The sequence below is a fragment of the Pseudophryne corroboree genome, chromosome 6 (genome assembly GCF_028390025.1).
Source record: "Pseudophryne corroboree isolate aPseCor3 chromosome 6, aPseCor3.hap2, whole genome shotgun sequence".
Taxonomy (NCBI): Eukaryota; Metazoa; Chordata; class Amphibia; order Anura; family Myobatrachidae; genus Pseudophryne; species Pseudophryne corroboree.
Window position 1 is genome coordinate 560,217,291 of NC_086449.1, and position 20,005 is coordinate 560,237,295.

At 45.7% G+C, this 20,005-nt stretch overlaps 1 protein-coding gene across 3 annotated transcripts in view; it reads right to left on the reverse strand.

Annotated features, from left to right (window-relative positions):
* The window catches only part of CFAP54 (cilia and flagella associated protein 54), a 736,502-nt gene that overhangs the window by 436,586 nt on the left and 279,911 nt on the right, over window positions 1–20,005 (reverse strand). For all 3 annotated transcript variants that reach the window (XM_063927747.1, XM_063927746.1, XM_063927748.1), the window contains exons 32-33: window positions 8,652–8,760; window positions 2,196–2,308 (exon numbers count right to left, since the gene is read on the reverse strand). In XM_063927747.1, the coding sequence (XP_063783817.1) occupies window positions 2,196–2,308; window positions 8,652–8,760 (222 nt within the window). The remainder of the gene's footprint in view (window positions 1–2,195; window positions 2,309–8,651; window positions 8,761–20,005) is intronic.

Sequence of the window (20,005 nt, forward strand, 5' to 3'; positions counted from 1 at the left end):
TATGTTCATTAGACTGATGCATTCAGGCTATGTTTTGGGAAGACAACAACACAATTACTTCTAATTATCCTAATGACTGCATACTGTAAGTGTGTGCTAAACACATCATTTAAACATTATTTTAAATGCATATAAATTTCCCCCGTGAGTGTACAATTTGAAAATGTGAATAAAACAAATCTAGTGAACTTACACACACACACACACACACACACAGTTGTAGAGTCAGGAGTGTACTCACACAGTATGCCCAGCCTATTTGCAGAGCATATCTTATGTTTTTTCTCACTGAGCCTGCTACAAAACTGAGAACACAGAAGCATGGGTGATGCACAGCTGTACACATTAAAACTGCATCGACACAGATGTGTCCTCCCTCATCCTCATGTTAAACAGCCCTTCTAGAGGTGCCTAGAAGTGAGCGGGTTTTTCTAATGCAGAGTGTCTTTGTGTGCATTTTCCCCCCAAAACGAGCCTTACTCTCATCGATAAGCGACGCACAAGCATACTTTGCTGATTAAAATGATATGCGACATGTCTATACTCTGTGTGCAACTGCAGCTGTATCTGCATATGAAATGTTACGCTACAATGTTTTCAAAGAAAACAATAATGTAGCAGTTCATATCAGATACAAAAACACTGTAATGTAGCAATTGGTATGCATACTGTATATAGCTGCAGTCGTATACAGAATATAGTGCATATCATTTTAATCAGCAAAGTCTGCTTGTGCTTCTTACTTGCATAGTGATGTGAGATGCATTTTTGGGTGAAAAAATACGCTTGGCACTGGCCAAGTTGCATGGGAGCTGGCAGCTCTCATGCACCCTGTGTGCCACGACTCACTATGTACGGAGGCTAGATGAGGAAGGACGCATCTGTACTACAGAACTGGGTTGCAACTGGGTGTTGTCACTTGAGTGGGGATGTGTCTTTGCTAAAAATCTGCATTTCTGCGCATGCGTATGCACCCCAATGCGCAGGCGCGTCGTACAGGTACAATGAGCATCGTGGGATTGCACAGAGTCTAACGAACATTCCTGTTGCACGGCCGAACGCAGGAAGATTGACATGAAGTGGGTGTTTCTGGGTGTCAACTGACTGTTTTCAGAGAGTGCTTAGAAAAACGCAGGCGTGGCAGAAAAAACGCAGGCGTGGCTGGGCGTTCGCAGGGCGGGTGTGTGACGTCAAAAGCCGTCCCTCCGTCATTAGAATCAACGCACACGAAGAGTAACTACAGGGCTGGTCTTGTTTTGCACAAAAAGATTTTGCAGGCGCTCTGCTGCACAAGCGTTCGCACTTCTGCAAAGCGAAATTACACTCCCCAGTGGGCGGCGACAATGCGTTTGCACGGCTGCTAAAAACTGCTAGCGAGTTCGGAATGACCCCCATAGACCAGTGCAAGTGTGCACTGATGATGACTAGTAGCAAACCAAGCGTACGAATAGTGGGCAGGTGCGCCGCAAGATACATACCACTTTAGAGATGTTCATTTTAGCCAAAATTCAGTATTACAAATCATGAACATTAGATGCAATCAGCAGACAAGGTATGAGAGATTACTAAATCAGATGAGATCTGAAAAGACTAACAGTGTTTATATTAACAAAAGGAAGAGGATATGAGAGAAGATGAGTTGGGGAGTGCAGCACATAGTAGGTGAGGATGAGGGGAAGGATCCTGAAGGAATAACATAGGCAGAGATTGTTGCAGTCTAGGGGGTAAATTTACTAAGATGGGAGTTCTATTTAAGATGGGATGTTGCCCATAGCAACCAATCAGATTCTACTTCTCATTTATCTAGCACCTTCTAGAAGATAATACTTGGAATCTGATTGGTTGCTATGGGCAACATCCCATCTTAGTAAATTTACCCCTAGGACTTCAACTATAGAGCAAACCGTGAAATGCTGAGGAAATAATTTTGAATGTTACTGCGTAAGGTCCAAGATTTCCATATTTTCTAAAGGATATGAAAGAGTTTCAGATGATGCATGTAATAAATCAATAAAACACACATGCAATACACAGGTTCTATTTGGTGCATGCAATGCAGAAAGATATATGCTCAATGTGATGTGTATGGGTGAAACAATGCACCATTAAAAACATTGTTCAGATTCAATATACTGTAGCATTTGTCAGACATATTTATAGAGGTTTATATAACCTACTGTATATATCATACAAACCTATGAAGTTCCAGGTTCTGATTCTTCTTTTTATGCTGTGGTTTTTGAATTTCAATTTTATTTTTTGTCACATTCTTTTTTTTGGCTTCATAGGGCATTGATGGTTTCACATCCTTAAATTAAAAAAGAAAAATACATACATTCAAATATGGCAGGACAAGTTACAACTTATACAAAATAATATAATGTAAATATCATGTATCCCTAACACTTTAACAGAAATGACTAAACATTGTCTAATGGAGAATATGGTGAACGGTCATGTACAAACTGGTTTGAAGTAACGTGATCCGGTCAGGATCACAGCTGTCAAAAGACAGACACCGGAATCCCGGCACTGATCAGAATGCCGGCGGCGGCATTCCGAATAGGATCACATTGCTGGGACCGGCATCCGGAATAGGATCACAATGCCAACCCCGGCATGCCGACAGCTGGGACCCCGATTGATGACTGCCAGGATGTCGACAGACATTAGCTGCGTAAATCACCTAGGTTTTTAACTAAATGGGCCGCCTAGCATTTCAAGGTACATTTTCACTTTCTTCTTGGAACCACACAATGTTTATCTTTGCTTTGGAACTACAGTAAAACTTTCATTAAATTATACTTTTCAGATTTTCTCTAAAATACTGCTCTGGTTAGACTCAGTTATAGCCTACATTAACTATGAATGTGTGAGAGGAAATTGTGTATGTACTGTAGGCTTTAAAATGAACAAGAAAAGGGTAAATAACTACTATGGAAAAGTAGCGCCAACATTGCATAGACCTATGCTCCACTATTCCTGAAGAAAATAAGATTTTACTTACCGATAAATCTATTTCTCGTAGTCCGTAGTGGATGCTGGGGACTCCGTCAGGACCATGGGGAATAGCGGCTCCGCAGGAGACAGGGCACAAAAGTAAAAGCTTTAGGATCAGGTGGTGTGCACTGGCTCCTCCCCCTATGACCCTCCTCCAAGCCTCAGTTAGGATACTGTGCCCGGACGAGCGTACACAATAAGGAAGGATTTTGAATCCCGGGTAAGACTCATACCAGCCACACCAATCACACTGTACAACCTGTGATCTGAACCCAGTTAACAGCATGATAACAGCGGAGCCTCTGAAAAGATGGCTCACAACAATAATAACCCGATTTTTGTAACAATAACTATGTACAAGTATTGCAGACAATCCGCACTTGGGATGGGCGCCCAGCATCCACTACGGACTACGAGAAATAGATTTATCGGTAAGTAAAATCTTATTTTCTCTGACGTCCTAGTGGATGCTGGGGACTCCGTCAGGACCATGGGGATTATACCAAAGCTCCCAAACGGGCGGGAGAGTGCGGATGACTCTGCAGCACCGAATGAGAGAACTCCAGGTCCTCTTTAGCCAGGGTATCAAATTTGTAGAATTTTACAAACGTGTTCTCCCCCGACCACGTAGCTGCTCGGCAGAGTTGTAATGCCGAGACCCCTCGGGCAGCCGCCCAGGATGATCCCACCTTCCTTGTGGAATGGGCCTTGACAGATTTAGGCTGTGGCAGGCCTGCCACAGAATGTGCAAGTTGAAATGTGCTACAAATCCAACGAGCAATCGTCTGCTTAGAAGCAAGAGCACCCAGTTTGATGGGTGCATACAGGATAACAGCGAGTCAGTTTTCCTGACTCCAGCCGTCCTGGAAACCTATATTTTCAGGGCCCTGACAACATCTAGCAACTTGGAGTCCTCCAAGTCCCTAGTAGCCGCAGGTACCACAATAAGCTGGTTCAGGTGAAACGCTGACACCACCTTAGGAAGAAACTGGGGACGAGTCCGCAGCTCTGCCCTGTCCGAATGGACAATCAGATATGGCTTTTGTGAGACAAAGCCGCCAATTCTGACACTCGCCTGGTCGAGGCCAGGGCCAACAGCATGGTCACTTTTCATGTGAGATATTTCAAATCCACAGATTTGAGCGGTTTAAAATGTGATTTGAGGAATCCCAGAACTAAGTTGAGATCCCACAGTGCCACTGGAGGCACAAAAAGGGGGTTGTATATGCAATACTCCCTTGACAAACTTCTGGACTTCAGGAACTGAAGCCAATTCTTTCTGGAAGAAAATTGACAGGGCCGAAATTTGAACCTTAATGGACCCCAATTTGAGGCCCATAGACACTCCTGTTTGCAGGAAATGCAGGAATCGACCGAGTTGAAATTTCTTCGTGGGGCCTTCCTGGCCTCACACCACGCAACATATTTTCGCCACATGTGGTGATAATGTTTTGCGGTCACCTCCTTCCTGGCTTTGACCAGGGTAGGAATGACCTCTTCCGGAATGCCTTTTTCCCTTAGGATCTGGCGTTCCACCGCCATGCCGTCAAACGCAGCCGCGGTAAGTCTTGGAACAGACCTGGTACTTGCTGAAGCAAGTCCCTTCTTAGCGGCAGAGGCCATGAGTCCTCTGTGAGCATTTCTTGAAGTTCCGGGTGCCACGTCCTTCTTGGCCAATCCGGAGCCACGAGTATAGTTCTTACTCCTCTACGTCTTATAATTCTCAGTACCTTGGTTATGAGAAGCAGAGGAGGGAACACATACACCGACTGGTACACCCACGGTGTTACCAGAACGTCCACAGATATTGCTTGAGGGTCTCTTGACCTGGCGCAATACCTGTCCAGTTTTTTGTTCAGGCGGGACGCCATCATGTCCACCTTTGGTCTTTCCCAACGGTTCACAATCATGTGGAATACTTCCCGATGAAGTCCCCACTCTCCCGGGTGGAGGTCGTGCCCGCTGAGGAAGTCTGCTTCCCAGTTGTCCACTCCCGGAATGAACACTGCTGACAGTGCTATCACATGATTTTTCGCCCAGCGAAGAATCCTTGCAGTTTCTGCCATTGCCCTCCTGCTTCTTGTGCCGCCCTGTCTGTTTACGTGGGCGACTGCCGTGATGTTGTCCCACTGGATCAATACCGGCTGACCTTGAAGCAGAGGTCTTGCTAAGCTTAGAACATTGTAAATTGCCCTTAGCTCCAGTATATTTATGTGGAGAGAAGTCTCCAGACTTGATCACACTCCCTGGAAATTTTTTCCCTGTGTGACTGCTCCCCAGCCTCTCAGGCTGGCATCCGTGGTCACCAGGACCCAGTCCTGAATGCCGAATCTGCGGCCCTTTAGTAGATGAGCACTCTGCAGCCACCGCAGAAGAAACACCCTTGTCCTTGGAGACAGGGTTATCCGCTGATGCATCTGAAGATGCGATCCGGACCATTTTTCCAGCAGATCCCACTGAAAAGTTCTTGCGTGAAATCTACCGAATGGAATCGCTTCGTAAGAAGCCACCATTTTTCCCAGGACCCTTGTGCAATGATGCACTGACACTTTTCCTGGTTTTAGGAGGTTCCTGACTAGCTCGGATAACTCCCTGGCTTTCTTCTCCGGGAGAAACACCTTTTTCTGGACTGTGTCCAGAATCATCCCTAGGAACAGCAGACGTGTCGTCGGAAACAGCTGCGGTTTTGGAATATTTAGAATCCACCCGTGCTGTTGTAGAACTACTTGAGATAGTGCTACTCCGACCTCCAACTGTTCTCTGGACCTTGCCCCTATCAGGAGATCGTCCATTTTCTTGGAAGAAGAATCATCATTTCGGCCATTACCTTGGTAAGGACCCGGGGTGCCGTGGACAATCCAACCGGCAGCGTCTGAAACTGATAGTGACAGTTCTGTACCACGAACCTGAGGTACCCTTGGTGAGAAGGGCAAATTGGGACATGGAGGTAAGCATCCCTGATGTCCCGGGACACCATATAGTCCCCTTCTTCCTGGTTCGCTATCACTGCTCTGAGTGACTCCATCTTGATTTGAACCTTTGTATGTAAGTGTTCAACTATTTCAGATTTAGAATAGGTCTCACCGAGCCATCTGGCTTCAGTACCACAATATAGTGTGGAATAATACCCCTTTCCTTGTTGTAGGAGGGGTACTTTGATTATCACCTGCTGGGAATACAGCTTGTGAATTGTTTCCACTACTGCCTCCCTGTCGGAGGGAGACGTTGGTAAAGCAGACTTCAGGAACCTGCGAGGGGGAGACGTCTCGAATTTCCAATCTGTACCCCTGGGATACTACTTGTAGGATCCAGGGGTCCACTTGCAAGTGAGCCCACTGCGTGCTGAAACTCTTGAGACGACCCCCCCACCGCACCTGAGTCCGCTTGTACGGCCCCAGGCGTCATGCTGAGGACTTGGCAGAAGCGGTGGAGGGCTTCTGTTTCTGGGAATGGGCTGCCTGCTGCAGTCTTCTTCCCTTTCCTCTATCCCATGGCAGATATGACTGGCCTTTTGCCCGCTTGCCCTTATGGGGACGAAAGGACTGAGGCTGAAAAGACGTTGTCTTTTTCTCCTTTATACGGCAATACTTCCATGTGCCGTTTGGAATCTGCATCACCTGACCACTGTCGTGTCCATAAACAACTTCTGGCAGATATGGACATCGCACTTACTGTTGATGCCAGAGTGCAAATATCCCTCTGTGCATCTCGCATATATAGAAATGCATCCTTTAAATACTCTATAGTCAATAAAATACTGTCCCTGTCAAGGGTATCAATATTTTCAGTCAGGGAATCCGACCAAGCCACCCCAGCGCTGCACATCCAGGCTGAGGCGATCGCTGGTCGCAGTATAACACCAGTATGTGTGTATATACTTTTTAGGATATTTTCCAGCCTCCTATCAGCTGGCTCCTTGAGGGCGGCCCTATCTGGAGACGGTACCGCCACTTGTTTTGATAAGCGTGTGAGCGCCTTATCCACCCTAAGGGGTGTTTCCCAACGCGCCCTAACTTCTGGCGGGAAAGGGTATACCGCCAATAATTTTCTATCGGGGGAAACCCACGCATCATCACACACTTCATTTAATTTATCTGATTCAGGAAAAACTACAGGTAGTTTTTTCACACTCCACATAATACCCTTTTTTGTGGTACTTGTAGTATCAGAAATATGTAACACCTCCTTCATTGCCCTTAACAAGTAACGTGTGGCCCTAAAGGAAAATACGTTTGTTTCTTCACCGTCGACACTGGAGTCAGTGTCCGTGTCTGTGTCTGTGTCGACCGACTGAGGTAAAAGGACGTTTTAACGCCCCTGACGGTGTTTGAGACGCCTGGACAGGTACTAATTGGTTTGCCGGCCGTCTCATGTCGTCAACCGACCTTGCAGCGTGTTGACATTATCACGTAATTCCTTAAATAAGCCATCCATTCCGGTGTCGACTCCCTAGAGAGTGACATCACCATTACAGGCAATTGCTCCGCCTCCTCACCAACATCGTCCTCATACATGTCGACCCACACGTACCGACACACAGCACACACACAGGGAATGCTCTGATAGAGGACAGGACCCCACTAGCCCTTTGGGGAGACAGAGGGAGAGTTTGCCAGCACACACCAAAAACGCTATAATTATACAGGGACAACCTTTATATAAGTGTTTTTCCCTTATAGCATTTTAATATATATAGTCATATCGCCAAATAAGTGCCCCCCCCTCTCTGTTTTAACCCTGTTTCTGTAGTGCAGTGCAGGGGAGAGCCTGGGAGCCTTCCCACCAGCATTTCTGTGAGGGAAAATGGCGCTGTGTGCTGAGGAGAATAGGCCCCGCCCCCTTTTTGGCGGGCTTCTTCTCCCGTTTTTCTGAGACCTGGCAGGGGTTAAATACATCCATATAGCCCCCAGGGGCTATATGTGATGTATTTTTAGCCAGAATAAGCTACTATCATTGCTGCCCAGGGCGCCCCCCCCAGCGCCCTGCACCCTCATTGACCGCTGCTATGAAGTGTGCTGACAACAATGGCGCACAGCTGCAGTGCTGTGCGCTACCTTATGAAGACTGAAAAGTCTTCTGCCGCCGGTTTCTGGACCTCTTCACTTTTCGGCATCTGCAAGGGGGTCGGCGGCGCGGCTCCGGGACGAACCCCAGGGTGAGACCTGTGTTCCGACTCCCTCTGGAGCTAATGGTGTCCAGTAGCCTAAGAAGCCAATCCATCCTGCACGCAGGTGAGTTCACTTCTCTCCCCTAAGTCCCTCGATGCAGTGAGCCTGTTGCCAGCAGGACTCACTGAAAATAAAAAACCTAACAAAACTTTTACTGTAAGCAGCTCTTTAGGAGAGCCACCTAGATTGCACCCTTCTCGGCCGGGCACAAAAATCTAACTGAGGCTTGGAGGAGGGTCATAGGGGGAGGAGCCAGTACACACCACCTGATCCTAAAGCTTTTACTTTTGTGCCCTGTCTCCTGCGGAGCCGCTATTCCCCATGGTCCTGACGGAGTCCCCAGCATCCACTAGGACGTCAGAGAAATAATGAATGCTGCACATTAACAGATGTCTCAGCTGGTACATCCCAAAGATTTCACATTGCTTTCAAACAAACATAAATAGCATTTAAAATGAGGTAACCAGAACAAATTTGGCATACCTTCTGATATTCAACAAGGGCTGCTGTGTATCTCTTGAAAGAATCATTCAATCCTGGAACATCACCTTTGTCTTCATGCTGCTGGTTTCCCAACACATTTCCATTCTGCCTAAATGTAGAAAACATATTTTACTATTTAATGAACTGTAAATTTTGATGAAAATTATTACTTTCTTTGTAGGACAGAATAAACGGATATCTTTGAAAGACTGCATTACGGAACAAGATAATATCTCCTTCATACTGAAAAGCTGCGCCATGCTGTGAACGAATTGAATTAACGAATAAATTAGCGAATGAATCGATCAATGTATGAATGGTTTATTGTAGACTATAGCATTTTCGCTGCTGAAAGATGTCATAGTCAAATCTGATTGTGGGATAGAACCTATTTTTTTTTTGCAGAAATGAGGTGTAGGTAGTTATAGTTGGTTGCAATCATTTTATATCTCATTTCATAACCGTAATCACATCCCTACCCCTTGTTATATAGGTTCCCCATACTTTGGATGTGAGAGCTATAGCTTGAGAAACATGGAAAATTTTATCGCAAGCAGGTAATGCTATCACTGGTTTTAACACTTTAGTAGAGATTAAAAGAAAGTATTTTCAACAAAAAACTCTGTTTTAACCTGATATAGGGCTCCCCCCCCCCACCCCCAGACATAGGGGGTCATGCCGAGTTGATCGCTAGCTGCCGTTGTTCGCAGTGCAGCGATCAGGCTAAAAATCTGCATTTCTGCGTATGCGGCTCAATGCGCACGCGCGACGTACTTTCACAAAAGCCGATGCAGTTTCACACAAGGTCTAGCGACGCTTTTCAGTCGCAGTGCTGACCGCAGAGTGATTGACAGGAAGTGGGTGTTTCTGGGTGGTAACTGCCCGTTTTCGGGGAGTGTGTGTAAAAACGCAGGCGTGTCAGATACAAATGCGGGCGTGCCAGGGAAAACGCAGGCGTGGCTGGCCGAACGCAGGGCATGTTCGTGACATCAAAACAGGAACTAAACAGTCTGAAGTGATCGCAAGCTAGGAGTAGGTCTGGAGCTGCTCAGAAACTGCACAATCTTTTTTTGTAGCCGTGCTGCGATCCTTTCGTTCGCACTTCTGCTAAGCTAAGATACACTCCCAGAGGGTGGCGGCTTAGCGTTTGCACTGCTGGTAAAAGCAGCTAGCGAGCGGCCAACTCGGAATGAGGGCCATAATGTCTAATTTGTCTAACACTATTATATAATCAAATAAGAATTCCTATAGGAATGCTTGTTTCACCTATACAATTCTATGACAGTATATACAGTGAGATAGGCGACAGGGGTATCCAGTCTATAGATCTACACCAAAAAGGTCTACAGTTAATAGGTCGACCACTAATGATAGACAAGCATTAGGTCAACAGGGTCAAAAGGTCGACCTGTAAAAGATAGACAGTTCAAAAAGTTGAAAGGATCAAAAGTTGACAGGTCAAAAGGTCAAAATGACACATATGGTCGACACAAGTTTTCTTAATTTAGTTTTTTTAAACTTTTTCATACTTTACCATCCACATGGACTATGATTGGGAATAGTAACCTGTGACGAGCGCATCAGTAGCGGAGCATGTTACCTCGCTAGTCATGCGATGGGACGTGGTACAGTACACTAATGGGGCTTGTTTGTGGCAGAAAATTGACAATTTTTGTGTTGCCCATTTCCATGTTGACCTTTTGACCCTGTCGACCGTTTCTACCGTCTACCTTTTCTATGTTGACCTTTTGACCCTGTTGACCTAATGGATGTCTACCATTTGTGGTCGACCTATTGACTATAGACCTCTCTAGTGTAGATCTAATAATCCACACCCGGCTATAGGGTTGCCTAGATTTCCACCAGTAATTTTGTTTATTAAGTCATCACTGTCTTTTGAATTCTTATATACTGTAGATACAGTGTATGTGCTTAGTGTATTCAGCTAATGGGACAGATGCCATAACCTGCAGCTCCTTAGGCTACACAACTGGAGCCATCAATCAGGTTAATATATTCAGAGGCAGATTTATGCCATTGCAGAACTCTTCAAGCAACCAAATGAATAAACATTTGAGGATCTCCATCTTCAGAACATTGTGGATTATTATATGTGTGCAATTCAGACAGATCTATATAATTATAAAGCGTCTTATAAGGAATGTGGTCTACAAATCCCAACTATAAAGGAGATTTGGTTTCCTTTATGACCTATACTTTAACTTCTACAAAGATCAACTTTTATGATCTATCATAAAACTTGTCAATGGCAACGGAATTGAGGCTTTCGTTTGCTGTTATTTCACTGAATAAAAATAGAATTACATTACAAATTAATATCCCGTAATACTTGTATAAGAAGAACAAGAAAATCAATAAGCAGGTAGTTGTCAACATTTCACTTTTTTGTAGTTCTGTAAAATGACAGTTTATTGATCCAAATCTATTTCTCTACTTCAATTTAAAAAAATCAATTTCACAAAGTGAAAGCAAGACCCATAACCAAGAGACTTTTTTTTTAAATAATAGCGTGTATTTAGTAATTATTTTATCTTCCACATTAACAATTTATTTACCATAAACAAAATACAAAAGCTCTTTAAAGTATAATATACAAATTAAACCTGGGAAAATTCTTGCATTATCTACAGTACATATGATTACATTGTAGCTACAGTCAGGGGCATAGCCAGAACTTTGTGGGCCCCACAGCAACATTTTGAAGGGGGCCCTGTCCCAATGTTTCTAGAGTCACCTCACTGCAGCTGTTTTTAATTGTATGCTCTATAATAGTGCCCTAGTTCATTTTTTGAACCATAGTAGTGCCCTTTTTAATGTTATGACACATAGTAGTGCCCTAGTTCACATTACGTTATATTGGTTATATTGTAGGGCTGCCAGTACACATCATGCAACACAGCAGGGGCGGATCCAGAAGAAAATGATAGTGGGGGCACCATGGAAGGGGAAGTACATTTGCGTGCGGCTTCGGTGCATGTGAGGTGGCGCTTCTTATACAATGCCCACAGTTGTAGCGCTCATTATGCAATGTCCACTGTACTGGTAGTGCCCCTTATATAGACCCCATAGTAGTGGTGCCCCTTATGCAATGCCCCTATTGCCCCCAGTAGTAATGTTGCCTGTAGTAATGCCCGCAGTCATATAGTGAGTGTGGCCAATTAAAATGAGACGTGATACACAGACATATGCCCCCAATAGTGCAGTGCCAAATCCACAATTGCCCCCACAGTGCCAGATCCACAATTGCCCCCACAGTGCCAGATCCACAATTGCCCCCACAGTGCCAGATCCACAAATGCCCCCACAGTGCCAGATCCAAAAATGCCCCCACAGTGCCAGATCCAAAAATGCCCCCACAGTGCCAGATCCAAAAATGCCCCTACAGTGCCAGATCCAAAAATGCCCCTACAGTGCCAGATCCAAAAATGCCCCCACAGTGTCAGGTATACAAATGCCCCCACAGTGCCAGGTAAACAATTGCCCTCACAGTGCCAGGTAAACAATTGCCCCCACAGTGCCAGGTATACAATTGCCCTCACAGTGCCAGGTATACAAATGCCCCCCAGAGCAGGTATACAAATGCCCCCACAGCAGGTATACAAATGCCCCCACAGCAGTTCTGCAGCTGCTTACCGCTGCTGCTTCTCTGCCCGGCTGGCTCTGAGGGTGTTAGGAGGAGAGCGCGGCTATGTCTGGCGGCATGTAGGACTTCAAACTAGCCGCCAGTTCGTGAGCCAATCAGAGCTCGCGGACCGGCGGCTCCTGATTGGCTGCCGGTCCGCGAGCTCTGATTGGCTCACGAACCGGCGGCTGGTTTGAAGTCCGCAACACGCCGCCAGATAGCCGTGCTCTCCTCCTGACAGCTGAGACACGCTGCCGCCGGACTGAGCGGCAGCGTGTCTCAGTGACACAAGCGAGGGGGGGGACGGATGGGGCCACAAATGACAGAGAGGGCACGGGCCCGAGTGCCCCCCCCCCCCTGGATCCGCCACTGCAACACAGTAACCCCTATCGCATAATGGGGATCATTCTGAGTTGATCGCTAACTGCTTTCGTTCACTGCGCATCGATCAGTCAAAAAATCTGCACTTCTGCGCATGCGGCGCAATGCGCACGCGCGTCGTACTATTACAACGAACTATGTAGTTTCGCACAAGGTCTAGCGAAGCTTTTCAGTCGCACTGCTGGCCGCAGAGTGATTGACAGGAAGAGGGCGTTTCTGGGTGTCATCAGACCGTTTTCAGGGAGTGTTCGAAAAAACGCAGGCGTGCCAGGAAAAACGCAGGCGTGGCTGGGCGAACGCAGGGCGTTTTTCGTGATGTCAAAACAGGAACTGAATAGTCTGAAGTGATCGCAAGCGCTGAGTAGGTCAGAAGCTACTATGAAACTGCACAAAATTATTTTGTAGCCGCTCTGCGATCCTTTCGTTCGCACTTCTGCTAAGATAAAATACACTCCCAGTGGGAGGCGGCATAGCGTTTGCACGGCTGCTAAAAACTGCTAGCGAGCGAACAACTCAGAATGACCCCCTGTGACACGCAGTGTCCACAGTTCATTTTATGCCACATCACAGTGCCCCCAGGTCATATTTAACCACACTATAGGGCCTCCACTTGATATTGTGCCACATTACAGAGCAACAGCTCATATTTTATAACACTATATTGTCCTCCAGCTCATATTATGACAAACTATAGTGCATCTACTTCATATTATGCCACACTATAGTGTCTCCACTTCATATTATGCCACATTACAATGCTCCCAGTTCATATTATGTAATATGATAATGCCCTCCAATTAATTTTATACAGGTTGAGTATCCCTTATCCAAAATGCTTGGGACCAGAGGTATTTTGGATATCGGATTTTTCCGTATTTTGGAATAATTGCATACCATAATGAGATATCATGGTGATGGGACCTAAATCTAAGCACAGAATGCATTTATGTTACATATACACCTTATACACACAGCCTGAAGGTAATTTTAGACAATATTTTTTATAACTTTGTGCATTAAACAAAGTGTATCTACATTCACACAATTCATTTATGTTTCATATACACCTTATATACACAGCCTGAAGGTCATTTAATACAATATTTTTAATAACTTTGTGTATTAAACAAAGTTTGTGTACATTGAGCCATCAAAAAACAAAAGTTTTACTATCTCACTCTGACTCAAAAAAGTCCGTATTTCGGAATATTCCGTATTTCGGAATATTTGGATATGGAATACTCAACCTGTACCACATTACAATGAACAGGTCCATGTGAATACCTAGATATATTGCAGGCCCAAAGGCAAGTCTGTAAGGGCCCCTGCTGTATGCACCATACAAATGTTGAAAAATGTTTATGACACATATAACTTTGGTATGGTGGGCCCCTCTCAGCCCTGGGCCCCATAGCAGCTGCATTCTCTGCACCTATGATAGCTACGCACTTGGCTACAATATCTATATGTGTACTTGTATGCATTTTACAATATTACACAAATGAATACGTGTCAAATATCCAGTAAAATGTAATCTCATATTTGGAGAGTAGTGATGCCACTTGTGTCACATGACTCATTTTGAAAGGGTTTCTTGATGGAATTAATAATTTTCAGTTAAACATATGAGGATCCCACAAATATGCACCCTGCATAATATACACAACCTTCAGTCTTGTGCTTTTAAATGGCAATTGACTCCTTATTGTCTTTTAATATTCGTATATATTAAAATAGTTCAACTATTCCATGTGTGTGTAGCTACTGACATGTATAACATACAAAAAACAGAGATTGGTTTAGACAGGCAATTCATACACCTTTGTAACCAGTGACTGAATGGCTTCTGCTCAAGCTTGGACTGGCCCACAGGGGAACAGGGGAAACTACTGGTGGGCCCCACTGCTTCGGGGCCCACCTCCTGCTCTAAGGATCAGGTTCCAGACTGTGCACTTGAATTATACAGTATACCTATATTACCTTATACTGGACTATGGTGTATTTTCTACAGTGCATTGCTGTTATTAATCTGGTACATTATCATGCATGCAGCAGCTGAACTTACTGTATATATTTATGAAGGGGCCCAGACATTGCACTCTCTAATGGTTAATCAAACCAATGAGGTGCAGTCTTTCCACACCCCTAACATGGGCCCCTACCCAGTGGCGTAACTACTGCACCCGCAGCCCTCGCGGTGGGTTGGAGGCGCAGGGCTGCGGGGGGCGCCGCCACTGATATTGAATGAAGTGCCCGTTCGTGAGCTATGATTGGCTCACGATCCGGCACTTCATTTAACAGACACGCCGAAGATGCAGGAGGGACACAGGAGAGGCGCGCGCTGTGCCCTCCGTGTCCCTCCTCCACAAAACAGCGGGGAGCGGGGGTAAGCTGTACCTGGGGGAGCATATTTGGCACTGGGGGAGGAGGAGTATATTTGGCACTTGGGGGGGGGCATATGTGGCACTGAGGTGGCATATGTGACACTGGGAGGTATATGTGTACCTGGCACTTGGGGGGGGCATAATTGGCATTGGGGGCATGTGTGTACCTGGCACTGTGGGGGAATATCTGGCACTGGGGGCATATGTGGCACTGGGAGCACAGCCCTAGCAACAAGCATTTCCCCTAGCAACGAGCATGACACCCAGTGCATGAAACCCCTGGCAACGAGCATGACACCCAGTGCCTGAAACCCCTGGCAACGAGCATGACACCCAGTGCATGAAACCCCTGGCAACGAGCATGACACCCTGAGCATGAAAACCCCTGGCACCGTGCATGGAACCAAGAGCATGAAACCCCTGGCAACGAGCATGACACCCAGTGCATGAAACCCCTGGCAACGAGCATGACACCCTGAGCATGAAAACCCCTGGCACCGAGCTTGGAACCAAGAGCATGAAACCCCTGGCAACAAACAGGTAATTTAAAAGTAATTAGAAGCCTTACTGTAGGACTTAATGTGTAATGGGTAATGGGTATTGCGGTGTGTGGCATAATGTAGCACGGACATTGCGGTGTGTGTCATAATGTGTCACAGGCATTACGGTGTGTGGCATACTATATCACGGGCATTGTGGTATGTGGTATAATATCTTAGGGGCATTGCAGTGTGGCATTGTAACGATTTCTAGGGTTCTCTGTGTGTGCGTACTTGGAAAGATGTCAGCTGAAGCCAGGTGAAAATTAAGTAAAGTTTATTGTGGAAAAAGTGATAGTAAAAATAAATATAAACTGGATGCTTGATTACATGGAACAAAACACGATAAATGGAATATTTCAGGTTAAACATAGATGCAAAATAAACATGAAGAAATCCGGGTTTAAATCAAGCAGGGGAAAAATAACATACCAAAAACGAAGTGATCAGGCAGGAATGGAAACAAACTGCAAATAATAGTCCAGGAATGTAGATGCTGAACCGGCAGGGTAAGAAGTCCAGAAGCAAGGCACATGAGTTAGCAAACTGCAGGGAAGTCTCCAAGATGCATATAAGGCAGAATCTGGACAGGGTTACTGGAGAGAGCCCAGTCTCACTCCATACGGAACCACAATGATCTGCAACTAGATGCCTGTGAGCTGGAGTTAAATAGCAGCACCAGGTGTTGGGCTCCAGGTGCACACAATCAGGTAATTACCCTGCAGAGGCAGTGTGCAACTGCCATTCAGACCTGAGGCAACAAGTGAGACCCCTAGAGGCAGGAATGAGGTAATGCAAGGCAAAACAAACACAAACATTCCTAACAGGCATAATGTATAACGGGCATTGCGGTGTGTGGCATAGGGTATAACGGGCATTGCGGTATGTGTCACAGGCATTACGGTGTGTGGTAAACTATATCACGGGCATTGTGGTATGTGGTATAATGTCTCAGGGTCATTGCAGTGTGTGGCATAATGTATCACGGACATTGCAGTGTGTCATAATGTGTCAGGCATTACGGTGTGTTGTATACTATATCACGGGCATTGTGGTATGTGGTATAATGTCTCAGGGTCATTGCAGTGTGTGTCATAATGTGTCACAGGCATTGTATGTGCTTTAATGTATTAGGGGCATTACAGTGTGTAGCATAATGTATAACGGGCATTGCGATTCCTGTCATAATGTGTCGGGGGCATTACGTTGTGTGGCATAATGTGTCGGGGGCATTATGGTGTGTGCATATTGTGTCATGTGCATTATTGTGTGTGGCATAATGTCTAAGGGCCATTGCAGTATGTGGCATAATGTATACTGGGCATTACTATAAGGAGGAAAAATGACAAATAATGTAAGGGGCATGAATCAGGATTATTTTTCTTTCCTGTGGTGGCCAACATGCAGGTTGCAAAACTGGGGTATAAGGCAGTCTTTTCCTGCAATGCCACGCCCCTTTATGCAAAGCCACACCCATTTCAACAAAGCCACACCCCTTTTTGCATCGCGCGCAGGTTTATCCCTTTACTAGTGACAATTATGGGGGATGGGGGGGCGCCGGAGAATTTTTTGGCTTGGGGGAGAAAAATTTCTAGTTACGCCACTGCCCCTACCACTGCATTCTCCCGATGGGCCCTACATGGCCCAGTCCGACACTGCTTCTGCTTAACCACTGACTAAAGTAGTGATTCCCAAACTGTGTTCCTAGGCACCCATTTTGCAAATGTATGACCTCACTGCTTTATATATGTACTTTTTATTAGGATTAGTGCTTTGCAGACATACAGGCACCAGTTAGAAATATAGTCTCACGTTCAGTTGCAAGTTGTCTTTCACCTTTGACCTAGTATGAAAGACATAGTGAGTAGAGAATATACACAGCTTTCAGGCTGGATGAAAAGCAAAGTACTGTACCCCAGTGGACTGGGGAATCTTCTCTGACAGTACTAAAATGAAGGATTCCCTAGCAGTACAACAAGAGCTTAATCGCGGAACTGCTGCAATTATTAACACTCTGTATCGTGGCGTACATTTCCAATTTTAATGAAAATATTGTCGTTATGTACGTAGGGAAACCGGTCAAGGACAGCGGTAGCTATAACTGCTGTCCATGCAAATTACTTCCCAAGTATTTTGAAGGCATTTTTCACATTTGCAAAAAACTCCCCTGGGGAATCTGACACTGCGCATCCACAGAGTGTAAGTTTTCGGGATCTGGGCCGGCGCAGGACGGAAGCTGCGGGAGGGAGATTGAAATATCCCTATCCTGCTACTATGCCTCCATAGGCTAAAATTAGTTTACACCATCTTTTCAGGGTTTAGTACATAAGGGTCAGATTGTAGTCCCCATTGATAATAATGGGAGCTGCGATCTGTAGTGCTAATTAGCATAAACCTCACACGTCAGATGCATCCACGCGCCACTCAAGCACACTTATCTTATAAAATAAAGACACAACAACTGTAATTGGCGTGAAAGGGGTCAGCCTTTATTTTCTGACTGAGAGGAAGGCCTATTAAATACTAAAACTAAAATGCAGACTTCCCTCTCTAACTAAGGTGGCGGGGAGAAGAACGGTTAAGCATGATAAACGTAACATGGGTGATCAATGTTATAATACAGAAAAAAACAAGCAATAAAAAACATATGTGTGAGGGAGCCTTCTGCCCCAGATGTTCCGGGATCGGCCTCCTGCCTCCATCCCAGACATCGAAAATCAAAAATCCAAGGACAGGGGTCGACCTTCTGCCACTACCTCTGCCCACCAACAGTTGCAGGGACGGAGGTACGCTCCACCCCTACATGGTAAAAATTGGGCCACCGGCCCCGCCATCCACATATGTTTATACCAGTTATATGGACCCACTTGGTAAAGCGATGCCCGTAAACTAATTATAAAACTATAAAATTTACCTAAAAGTACACCCAAACTTACTAACCTTGAAATCATAATTAAAATTAAGTAACCGTTCAGAAACCGGCCACCAAAAGCCGACACAATGAACCCGACTGTAGAACAAAAATAAAATAAAAACAAAACCAAGTCCCCAGGGCGGGAGGGCGGGTCACGAGAAGAGCTGAAAAGAGGGAGGAAGTACCATGTCAGCAGCCTATATGCATGACAGGCCAGCCCCTATACATGATCCAGCCAATCAGCCCCTCGGACCCTCTCTCTACGTTCCTCCCACCACAAAACATTAACCCCTTCCAAGCCAAGGTGATGCATTGAGCGGCGCTGCGGAAGCCCAGACGGTGCGTTTATGCTGCTATGGTCACATTATGTTCCCTACGCAGTCTTAAACCTCACACGTTAGATGCATCCACGCGCCACTCAAGCACACTTATCTTATAAAATAAAGACACAACAACTGTAATTGGCGTGAAAGGGGTCAGCTTTTATTTTCTGACTGAGAGGAAGGCCTATTAAATACTAAAACTAAAATGCAGTCTTCCCTCTCTAACTAAGGTGGCGGGGATAAGAACGGTTAAGCATGATAAACGTAACATGGGTGATCAATGTTATAATACAGAAAAAACAAGCAATAAAAAACATATGTGTGAGGCAGCCTTCTGCCCCAGATGTTCCGGGATCGGCCTCCTGCCTCCATCCCAGGCATCGAAAATCAAAAATCCAAGGACAGGGGTCGACCTTCTGCCACTACCCCTGCCCACCAACAGTTGCAGGGACGGAGGTACGCTCCGCCCCTACATGGTAAAAATTGGGCCACCGGCCCCGCCATCCACATATGTTTATACCAGTTATATGGACCCACTTGGTAAAGCGATGCCCGTAAACTAATTATAAAACTATAAAATTTACCTAAAAGTACACCCAAACTTACTAACCTTGAACTCATAATTAAAATTAAGTAACCGTTCAGAAACCGGCCAACTGCCAGGTTACCAACCTGCCACCGCCACCTACTCCGAAAAGACTAACTAAAGGGACCTAAAAAGCAGAACAAAACTAACTAAAGAGACCTAAAAGTAGAACACGGACTAACGCAACGGAACCCAAGAAAAACTACCTAAAGGGGCCTAAGAACGTGAATAATGTCCTCCAAGAAGATCAGCATGCCAGCCGGCGACAAATGCTCCCCGACAGACCAGTACTGTGTCGGATCACGGAAGGAGATACCACTGTGCGGCACGACCAGGCCGCCATGCTGGAGGACAGCACGACCGACAACCGAATTGACCCACCTCCGAACTAGGTCAATCGCCCCGGGGTTAAAGGCTCCACGCCAAGACCGCCGAGGGACGATGTCTGACCAGAGGATCAGGCAAAACGGCCAGTCAGCCATAAGTTCCAACAGCTGACGTCTGATCTCGAGGCGAATGTCGAGCCCAGTGCGGCGCACCAGATCATTGTCACCCAGATGCAAGACCAGAAACCGCGGGTACCA